The sequence below is a fragment of the Galeopterus variegatus genome, unplaced genomic scaffold, assembly GCF_000696425.1.
Source record: "Galeopterus variegatus unplaced genomic scaffold, G_variegatus-3.0.2 Scaffold3922, whole genome shotgun sequence".
NCBI classification, from domain to species: Eukaryota; Metazoa; Chordata; class Mammalia; order Dermoptera; family Cynocephalidae; genus Galeopterus; species Galeopterus variegatus.
In genome coordinates this window covers 172,802-183,656 of record NW_007730033.1, presented here as the reverse complement: position 1 = coordinate 183,656, position 10,855 = coordinate 172,802, and the positions used below count along the sequence as shown (strand labels likewise).

Here is a 10,855-nt window from a genome sequence, read left to right as displayed (position 1 = left end):
TCAGCTAAAGAAGAGGTTGATTTAAAATAAAGAACCCAGGCATGAAGAAGCTGTAGAGAAACAACAGGTGATAAGAACTGAATCCATTTAAAAATACTAAACAGTAGGAATTATGATTCCTGAACATGATGTTTATGTTATAAACTTGGACTATGTGGTAATAATAATGTAACTAACAAAACATTGGAAGATGGTGAAGTGGAGGTGAAGGAAGGGGGAGAGTGCTAATATTCTCGTCTTTCATAACCAGAGCCAACTGACACCATTCACAATGGAAATCTAGTTAAAAGAAAACTTACTGGCTCAAACTTAATGTTTTTCCTGACCTCTTTTATTAATCTGAGATGGCTCTTTTAGGAAATAATATCTCTTATGGTAAAAATATATTTATTTAAAGAGAAGCAATTCCTTATGTTTTATTTCAGTTCCTTTTTTATGGTTAAATTAAAATAAAGTTAATATTTTTAATTAAAATGGCAAGTATTGTATGATTCAATTGTAATAAATTCTATCATTGCATCCCTCCATCTCTCCATCCTTCCCTATGCATATGTAAATTTTCTATGCAGAGAAAAATGTCCAAAATTATGTTCACTTAATGCTAATGATCATGCATTCTAGGTGGTGGGAATTTGGATAATTTTTCTTGAATAAAATAAAATAGACTAAAGGCTGAGAAAAACAAGGCACTGGTTGGACCTATTGGCACAACGTCTCCAAAGCATATAAGGGCAGGGTGTTAGAAATGCAATGTCATAAATGTGATAACTAAGCCATATTAGAAGCCAGTCTCCAGGGGTGAGATGGGCTGTGGAACATGGGTTCCTCAAGCAGAATCACAGGTCCTGCCCATCTCGTGCCACTTGCAGCCAGGTCTTCCCTGGGAAGGGATCCCTCCAATGGTCTGGGTACTGGGGGAGAGAATGCAGGCTTCCTCCCTGGGTTTGTCTACTTTGACCCCAACAAAGGGCCTTTGTAAAACCCAGGCCCACTGTTTAGCATGGAGTGCTGGGGTGTTCAAAGTCCTTCAGAATGGAAGGAGTAATTACTCATGATCTGCAGCTTGGCCAAGGATTATCTCATGGTCAGAAGTATTCATAGACTATTTTTCTCCTTAAAGGATAATAGTGTCAATGAAAAACTACTGTTTCTTTAATTGCAATACTGGGGCATGAATGGAAAATATTACCCCAGAACCTAAGTGGGAATAATTTCGCACTCCAGAGCACTCTTTTCAGGAATAGCAAAAGCTTTGTAAATGAGTTCAATTTGTGGTAAATGTAATTTTAATGGTAATTTCTGGCTTTCATCTATTGCTGTTACTATTATGTAAAAATAGATCACAATTTCATATTATCTTATTTTAACAAATTATTATACAATAACAACTAAAGACATTGTGTCTGTGTTCCCAAAGATCATTAGAACTATCTAGGAAGCTTTGAAAAAATATACATTTCCAGCCCCTCTCCCAGACATTTGAATGGTTAGAAAGTTTCACAGGTGACTCTGATTTACAGCCAGGGCTGCAAACCACTCCTGGTGAGCTGGCCAGGTGGGGCGCTGTTGGAACATCCATTCCCCTTGGGATTGCTCCTGGTAAGTGGATCACAGGTAACCTGGGGTGTCTCTAATGGCCACAATTCTCTACAGTTTTCACTGACTTAGATGAAGATTAAGTAATAAGGCTGATCAAATTCATGCACACAAAACTAGAAGAGGTAAAAAATATACTGGATAACAAGATCCAAATGAATCATTGTATACTGGAAGCAACCAGTAAGATAAGATTTAAAAGAATATATGTAAAGCTGACATTTAGGTGGTAAATGATAAATTACAAAATGGCTGAGACTTGCCTTGATATCAGGTCATATGAAAAAAATATGGAGACTCTTAGTTGACATCAAGCTCAAAATGAGTCAAGAAGATGTCCAATCAATATGGCAGACAGAGTTGATGTGAAAAATCCTCCTTCTCCCTCCAAACACATAAAATGCTGAATAAATTTTCAGGTCACAAATGAAGAAAGAACTGAAAACCAGAGCAGGGTGAGTGGAAGATGAGGCCAAAGGGCCCACAGGGGTCTTTATGAGAACCGGGTCTACTCCATAGAAGTTGCACAGGGCCTCAGACAGTGCCAGACAGCAAGCGGCCTGTAGAAAACAGAGAGCCGCAAGGAACTGTCTTGTCCATGATATAGGCTCTTGGAGAACCCTGCTGTCCTGGAGATATTACAGCTAGAAAGCTGCCCTAAAGCGCCAGGGGTCAGGGAGTCCTCGTGATGCATCGCTGTGGAGTCCAAATTCACATTACCCATGCCACATGAGAAAACTACACTGAGAAGTTAACACAACACCTTCCCCAGAACTGTGGGGCCTATAAGGCTGGGGCAGAGGCAGGTGCAAGGAGCTGCTCAGACAGCACAGCTGTGGGGTCAGAGGTCACATTGCATGTATGTGCTTGTGTGTGCTGGGGCCAAGCTTGCTGCTGTGATGAACTTCAATAAACCCTGCAGTTGGCTGCTCACTGGTCCCAACAGGGGCCAGGATGCCTGCCAGGGACCTGAGTGCTGAGGGCAACAGCTGAGATGGGGAGGGCATGACCAACACAAGAGTGGGTGGGTACTTACTTGTAGTTGTCGTCTTCCACAAACTTCTGGAGCTCTTCAATGTAGCGTACAGACTTCAGATACTTTTGCACATGGGGAAGGGTTGTGAGATGATCTGCAAAAGATGAACAAAACCCAGAGACTTCAGTCTTTCCCCATGTCCAGGCCCCGAAAAAGAAGTGTAGGAATCACTGATTTTATTTTATTTTATTTTATTTGCCTTTTTTCGTGACCAGTAAGGGGATCGCAACCCTTGGTGTGGTGTCGCCCACACCGCGCTCAGCCAATGAGCTCACCGGCCATTCCTATATAGGATCCAAACCCGCGGCGGGAGCGTCGCTGCGCTCCCAGCGCCGCACTCTCCCGAGTGCGCCACGGGGCCGGCCCTGGAATCACTGATTTTAGATGCTCCTTAGATATTGAGACTCATTCATTCTTCCAACAGTTGCTGATACTCCTCGAATAATCCTCTCTTCCTGTATCTGCCAGCCAGGTGCAGAGTCCAGTGGAGGACTCCAGGGCTGTGGGAGATTTTAGAGCCACAGAGGGAAGAAGGCTGCTCCCTGAATCTGATTGGAGGAGAACTGCCCAGGAACTGCCCAGAAAGTTCTTCATTCATGAATGACCAGGAGCCAGACCAACTTGGGCCCTGCCACACACTAGATGTGGGATAGACAGTGACTAGTCAGTTTCCTCGTCTGTAATACAGAAATACTAACGTTTAGGTGCACCATCCTTGAAGATCAAACCTATGTGTAAGGTATCTAGTACATGTTTGATGTTCAAGATATTAAAACAAAGAGCTTTCTCACTGATAAGGTGCTGGACCGAAATTTCAATATTGTAAGATTTCACAATCCCAGCAACCAAGGGTACTAACCGTAGCTGCAGGAAACTTGTAAATCAGCAATTATTCGGAGAATATTGTTCATCTGATTGGATCTTTGTTCATTTTCCATAATGCTGCCTGAGGCAGGATATGCAGAATCAATGTAAATTAAATCCAGAAGATAAATCCCTAAAAGGAAAGAAGATATTTAATGATGGTAGGAGCTCACCATTAATCAGAACAAAATAGCACAAAACAGCACTGCTCTGCTAGAAGGCATAAATGGTGACTTATGGAAAACTGAGATAACATTTGGACTTTAATTCCAATCCTTACTACTCATTTTTCACATGGACTGCTCAATTGTAAATCAAACTTCTGAGCAACAACCAGAATGAATGCTGGCAAGACTTTAGCATTTCTAGTTTATACACTCTCCAGCAACAAGGCTCTTTACTTGTAATTCAACTTTTCTTTCTTTTTTTTTTTAAGATGACCAGTAAGGGGATCTTAACCCTTGACTTGGTGTTGTCAGCACCACGCTCACCCACTGAACTAACCGGCCATCCCTATATGGGATCTGAACCTGTGGCCTTGGTATTATCAGCACCGCATTCTCCCAAGTGAGCCATGGGCCGGCCCTGTAATGTAACTTTTCTAGTTGCATTTTCTATAACAAGACATGAAAGGGATGGCTACTTGTGTTTTTCACCAATTAATGAAGTTTAATAGGTCTAAAGTGTCATGTTCAGAACACCCCTTTGGGTGTTTGGGCTGAATTCATTTTTTTATTTATTCACCTAGCTGTTTGTCTTTTTGTCTGTGTGTATACACACACACACACATCATAAATTAACTGACAAGAAGTTTAAAAACAACAGTTCTTGCTACAAAAAACTAAGGCTAGACAGAAAATTTTCCTGTGGGTGCTTAATAAGAAAATAAGGTGTGATATAAAACATGGCAATGACAGTCCAGTGATGAGCTGGTAGAATTCAGGACAAGCCATCTGGCTGTGGAGTGGGTAGAGGGACTGGCTGTGGAGCATGAGCTGCTACACAGCTCTCAGCTGACTGGCTGCAGGCCTGCACTTCAAACTCCCTGGAGATGTGGATGGACAATGCATGGCATGTCTTTCCAGCAGCCCTCTATGAGCACAGCCACTATACCAGCCATAATGGTGGGGCTGGGCAGGAGAAGTGACATAAAGCAGGATTCAAGGCAGAAAACTTTGAGCAAGGCCTAGAAGAGTGATTGATATCAATGAAAAGCACAATTGATTGAGAATATCTAATGACTACAAATTTCTATGCATGATGCAACATCACATCAAAATACTCAAAGCAAAAAGCCATTAGAAATGAAAAGTGAATTCAACAAAGGCACAACTATAGAGGGAGTTTTTGGCATGTCTCTTACAGAATATATATATATGTGTGTGTATATACATACATACACACACATATGATATAGTATTATAGTAACAAAAGTAACAAGCTTGGTTTCATATAAATGAAAATATAGTTCTTTTCAGATACCTATGGAATACTTACAAAAATTGATTATATACAAGGCTATAAGGAAAAGCTCAATAAGTTCCAAAAAGTAAATGTCATATTATCCACATTCTTTGACCTTACTACAATGTATCTGAGATCAAATAATTATAGAAAAAATTCTAACCATTTGAAAACAAACACACATACACATACACATGCACACATGTAATTCTTACGTCAAAGAAAAAAGAAAAAATCTAGAATTGTTTGAAGACAATGACAAGAAGAACAATACATAACAAAACTTATGGATTCTGGCCAAAGTGGTAATCAGAGGCAAATTTATAGCCCTAAACAACTAAGAATTATTACAAATATTGGAATTAACCTGATACTTAATACAAAAGTTGTGGGAGTTTTTGCATGGATGGTGTACAACAAGCATTGCACGAAGAGTCATACTTCATCTTTCACACAACCCCCCCCCCCTTTTTTTTTGTCTTCTTTGTGACCGGTTGCACCACTGGGCTCAGCCAGTGAGCACACCGGCCATCCCTATATAGGATCCGAACCTGCGGCGGGAGTGCTGCTGCGCTCCCAGCGCCGCACTCTCCCGAGTGCGCCACAGGGTCGGCCCACACAACCCCTTTTATACAGGAGGAAAAGGAAACTCAGAGAGCATATGTAACTTGCTCAATGTCACATCACTAGTAAATGATGGAGACAGGAGTTGAACCCAAGCCTGCCTCCGGAGAACACACTTCCTGCTATCACAGTAGACTGCTAATGCTGGATACCATGAGTCATTTGTCTGCTTTTAAAATAGCTACACATTGTTATGGGAAACCGTTAAATTACAGAAACATATGCTAGCACTTCTCACAGGATCCATTTCTACTTCCTTTCTTTCTGGTGGTACGATGTTTCCAAATTAATAATTAGAAATAATTTCCCTTGTATAGAAGCTCCAAGTTTGGTAGGTTTGAATCCACAGTTTATTTTTGTCTTGACCTTGTTTTTCCTCTCCTCTCTTAAAATTGTAGCTCATTTACCTCCCCAAGGATCCAGCAATGGCAATCCTGAAAATCCCATTACTGCTTCAACCACAACAAAAAGCACCCTCTGGTGCTGAGCAGGGGGTGAAGCATTGTGGAACATGAGGTTGCTTTATTCCAGATGCAATTTGCAGACTTTAGCCCGGCTGACTCAGAGTGACAGAGTGAAAGCTCAGCCCAGGAACAGAGAAACTGAAAAGCAGAATAAGTGAAGAGGGAGAAACTGCTGCTTGCTGGGGATCTACTGCAAGATGGGAACTTTTCCCTCCTTGTCTCATGTGATCCTTCCATCAACCCTGGGAAGTAAGAGGAGAAAACTAAAGCTCAGAGAGATTAAGAAACCTGCCTAAGGCTTCACAGCAATTGTGCTGGGATTTGAACCTAGGTCTGTCTGGCTGCAACACCTGTGTTCCTACCCACCGTTCATCAGAAACACACAGAGAATGTCTTTTCTCAAATAACACCCTCGCCCTATGCTGCCCTGTGAGGACGGGCAGGTCCCTGGAGGAGTCCTCCTGAGTAGTGCTCTGCAAACAGAGGCCTAGAGAAGTTTGGGGAATGGTGGGCACACCATCTCCACAGGCCACCCTCCAGCCCCTGATTGCACCTTGGGGGTGTGGGGGACTCACTACTTTGTAAGAGAGTAAATTTTACTATCAGAGTGTTCATAATTCCCCCCTACAAAACATGCACACTCCAACACCTGTCTACTCCTCAGAACCTGAGAGTATAAGCCAAGGCTGAAATGTGCTGAGGACAGTGTGGACCTCCCAAAGGAGGCCTCCTGGCCCCAGTGACTTGGGGAGACCCTGAGCCTTGGCAACACCTGCACAGAACCTCCATATAAACAGCTTTTCACTGTCACTGCAAAAACTGAGGCAAAAGCACCAAATCTTCTACAATTAACACTGCATGAATCCAGGGAAATTTTTTTCAGTATCATATTAGTCTATAATAGAAAATATTTATAAGTCTAGACTGTAAAGAAATAATAAGAATAACCACTTTCTGCTTGTACTGTGGCAGGTGCTGTGCTGAGCCCTGTATGTAGTTAGCATTTGCCACAACTGCAAACTGATGCTTGTCTGTATCATTCATGTATTTAATGCCTGATTCCCCATCAGACCTAAAACCCCTGAGAGCAGGAAGTATGTCTTGCTCCACAGGCTGAATCTCCAGTATCTAGAACAAAGCACACAGGACCTGCTTGTAAACATTAATTGAAAGAAGAAATGCATGAACGAAGGCATATCTTATTTAACTCATACAAGAACCTTATGAAGCACATATCATTACCCTCATTTTATAGCTGAAGAGACACCAAGAGTCGGAAAAGTGACTTGGCCAAGATCACACAATTTGCAAGTGGGAGAATCAGGATTTGAATTCACACCTATCTGTCTTAACAATTTGGGAAAGAAAGCAGTGCGAGGGGCTGAAGGCTAGTACATGGAAAAGGGTCCCAGCCACAGAGCAGGGAGTGCAAAGACTCCTGCTGTGGCCTGACCCCACAGGACACTGCTGGCAGCCAGTATGTGCCTGGTGGCTGTGCCCGCCTGAAGACTGGACCTCCTCTGAGATGGACAGCTCCCCAGACCACGCTTCTGCTCTGCTCCCTCCTTCCATGTCCCACACAGGGCCTGATGACTCTGCTGTGGCTGCCACATGAGTGCCAACCAGACTGCCTGGAGCAGCCCCCAGCTCGCTCTGCTACAGAAGCCCTCTGCAGCTGGGCTAACCTCCACACTAGGGGCAGGTAGCCAAACCTGCTTCCTGACAGTGAATCCAGGCCCCCCACCAGAGGTGTCCACAAGACACCCCGGCCCCGAGGAGAGAGTGCCAAGCAGACAAAGGAGGTGCTCTCCTGAACAGACCCCTTCTCTGAAGCTGAGGGACACCTATGCTCCATGGCACAGAGCCCACTTGAAGCTGGGTGCTTGCAGCCTCCCGAGCCAAAGCCCACGGCTGGCACCCGGGTCTCCCACAAGCCCATAGACTCACTGCTCCCTTGTTCTCCCATTGCCACCCCGGCTCACTTCCATCCCCAGTCTGGTTTTGGTTTTTCTCACACAGCTATCTTTTTAATAAGGAAAATTCTGCTGTGTTGAGGGGAAAAACCATCCACAGCAAAAATGTGCCACATTTCCATTTTTTGCTTTCCATTTTTTCTCTTTTTCAAAGTTTGAGATGAAAGACTTTTTTCCATGTTCTCCTGCTTTGCCTTGAAAAGATCACTTTCAAACTTCAGAAATGAGGAGTGCTGGCACCCAGAACTATACTTGTGTGGTTTGATCACATAAACTGTCCTGATAAATTCCAAATGAAATAACAGAGCAGCAGCTCATTAGGGTTTGTGTGTGTGTGTGTGTGTGTGTTTTTCAAAGAGAGCACAAAGCAATTCCATTTACTGCAAAATAAGATCTCAGCAGGCAGCTTGGTATCTCCGAGAAGATGGAGAAGACTGTGAGTATTAACTAGTGCCTGTTAATTAATATCAATCATGCAAAATAGGACCTTCAGAACAAATCCTCACGTAAAGAATATTCCTTATACGAAATCTGTAGGAAGCTTACTGTCATTGAGACAAATGTTTCCTAGGTCTGCAGACAGGGGGCAGGCCCAGGCAGTCACATGTCAGGTGGTCAGAGGCCATGTTTTTTGGATGAGCACATGGCCTCATTTATGTCTTAGTGTTGTGGCTCATGAATCACAAAAGCACGTGGGCAAAGTCCTGCAGCCTGAATAGAATCCTGGGGCTCAGGGGAGCCAAATCTCCTCCTGGCTCCTGGAGGTGAAATAAGGACACAACCACAGATCTCCAGGACTGGGAGTGAGAAGCCCTCCCCATCTGGGCTGGCCTCAACATAAGATTATCTGGTAATCTATAGGTGCAAGGAGGTAACCTACTGTTTGCAAATGTTCCCCCTGAGGGCTATGGACAGTATAGCACATGCTGGGGTTCGGACCAGCAGTAAGAAAGAGTGTGAGGAGAAGGCATTAATCTGGTTATTATTATTGGGCTTGTTTTTTGCTGGACACTGTGCTAAGCATGTTACATATACTACCTCATTTAATCCTTCAACAACTCTATTGGCAATAGAGAAGAAACTGACACTTTTGTCTGTCCAGCATTCATCCCTATTCTTTTGGAAACAGCCCTCGATTTTCCTTTGGGGAAAATTATACCTCCCACACTCATAATCCATGTGATTTTGGTGGATCTGGAGCAATTCCACCCCTCACCTACCCGTCCAGGGGGTAAAAACAAATTTTAAAAAATAACCATTTGGGAAAGAAAAAACACTCACCAAATAATTCAGAGATTAAAAACAAAAATTAAAATTAAATTCACAAACTATCTACATAAGATACAGCCAAAGCCATGTAACTCTGCTCAGAGAAAAATTCATAGCCTCAAATGTTTATGTTAGTAATTAAGAAAGGTAAAATAAATAAATGAATAAATAAACTTAGTATTCATTACATAGAACTAGGAAAAGAACAAAACAAAGCAAAAGAAAAATATTCAAAATATAAAAGCAGAAATAATGAATTTTAAAAAGTCAAAAGCCCAGCAGAGTGACAAATAAAACTGAAAGTTGGTTCTTTGAAAAAGTCAAGAAAGTAGACAGGTATGTATATTCAAGGAAAAAAAGCAAGAAAACACAGATGTACAATATTAAGGATGAAAGAGGGGATACGATTCCAAACATAATGGCAGTATGTGTAATTTTATGTGTGAAAATGGTAGTATGTATAATTTTTATGGCAACATATTTGGAAATCTAGATAAAATGGGTGCTTACTAAGAAAATCTATCTTCTCCAAATTGTCTCAAGATGAGGCAAAAAACTCCAACTTACTGATAAAGAGAAAAATATTAATATTGAAAAAGATACTATAATTAAAAAAATACAATATCTAGATGGTTTTATGGAACTCATCTATATAACCTTGAAAGAAAAGCTGAGTGTTATTTAAAGTGTTAAAGAAAACCTCAGAATTAGGAGGGCAAGGGGCTTTCCGTGTGGCTTCCTCCCCACCTCCTGGTAAGAAAAAAAAAAGAAATATTACAGTTTTTTAATGACTTTAGCATAACCATTATACCAAAACATGATAGAGCTGGCATAAAAAAGAGACCAATCTCATTAATAAATAAAGATGCACAGATTCCAAATAAAATATTATCAAATAAAACTCATCAGTGTTTTAAAGGAATATTATTAGCAAATCAAATCAGCAGTATATTAAAAAAGTAATAAACCAAATAGGTTTATTACAGGAGTGCAATGATATTTCGAAAAATGATCTGGAGAGATGCTCAAATGTCATTGATAACTTTAACATCCACCCCTGATAAAGTACCAAGCTAGAAACAGACTTCCTTAATGTGATAAAGGATTCATACGAGAAAACTAAAACAATGTTCTTAATGTTGAAAGACAACATTAGAAGAATGTTGATTATTGCCCAATTAATGTATAAATTTCCTATGATTCCAAAATGATTCCAAAGTTCACCTGCAGTAAACACAGAACATTTTTGAAAAGAAGGTTTGTCATAATTAATGCATAAATGTCACGTAAGTCCAAAATTGACTCCAAAGTTCACCTGGAAAAGTAAATACATAAAAGGAGAACATTTTTTTTTTTTTGTCTTTTTCCGTGTCCGGCAACGGATCGCAACCCTCAGTGTCGCCCCTGCACCGGACTGGGACCGGCAACGGGATCGCAACCCTCGGTGCCGCACCCTCGCCTCGCTCAGCCAGTGAGCGGGAACCGGTCTGTATGTGGGATCCGAACCCTCGGCGGGAGCGCCGCCGTGCTTCCCAAGCGGCCCCCCAACCAGTGCTCCACCGGGC

General features: G+C 41.9%; 1 protein-coding gene across 1 annotated transcript in view; it reads right to left on the bottom strand.

The window, feature by feature from the left end:
• RALGPS1 (Ral GEF with PH domain and SH3 binding motif 1) overlaps positions 1-10,855 on the bottom strand; it is a gene marked incomplete at its 5' end in the record, with an annotated part of 190,613 nt that overhangs the window by 24,576 nt on the left and 155,182 nt on the right. Inside the window, 2 exons of the mRNA XM_008586283.1 lie at positions 2,633-2,726; positions 3,492-3,629. Of these exons, the coding sequence (XP_008584505.1) occupies positions 2,633-2,726; positions 3,492-3,629 (232 nt within the window). The remainder of the gene's footprint in view (positions 1-2,632; positions 2,727-3,491; positions 3,630-10,855) is intronic.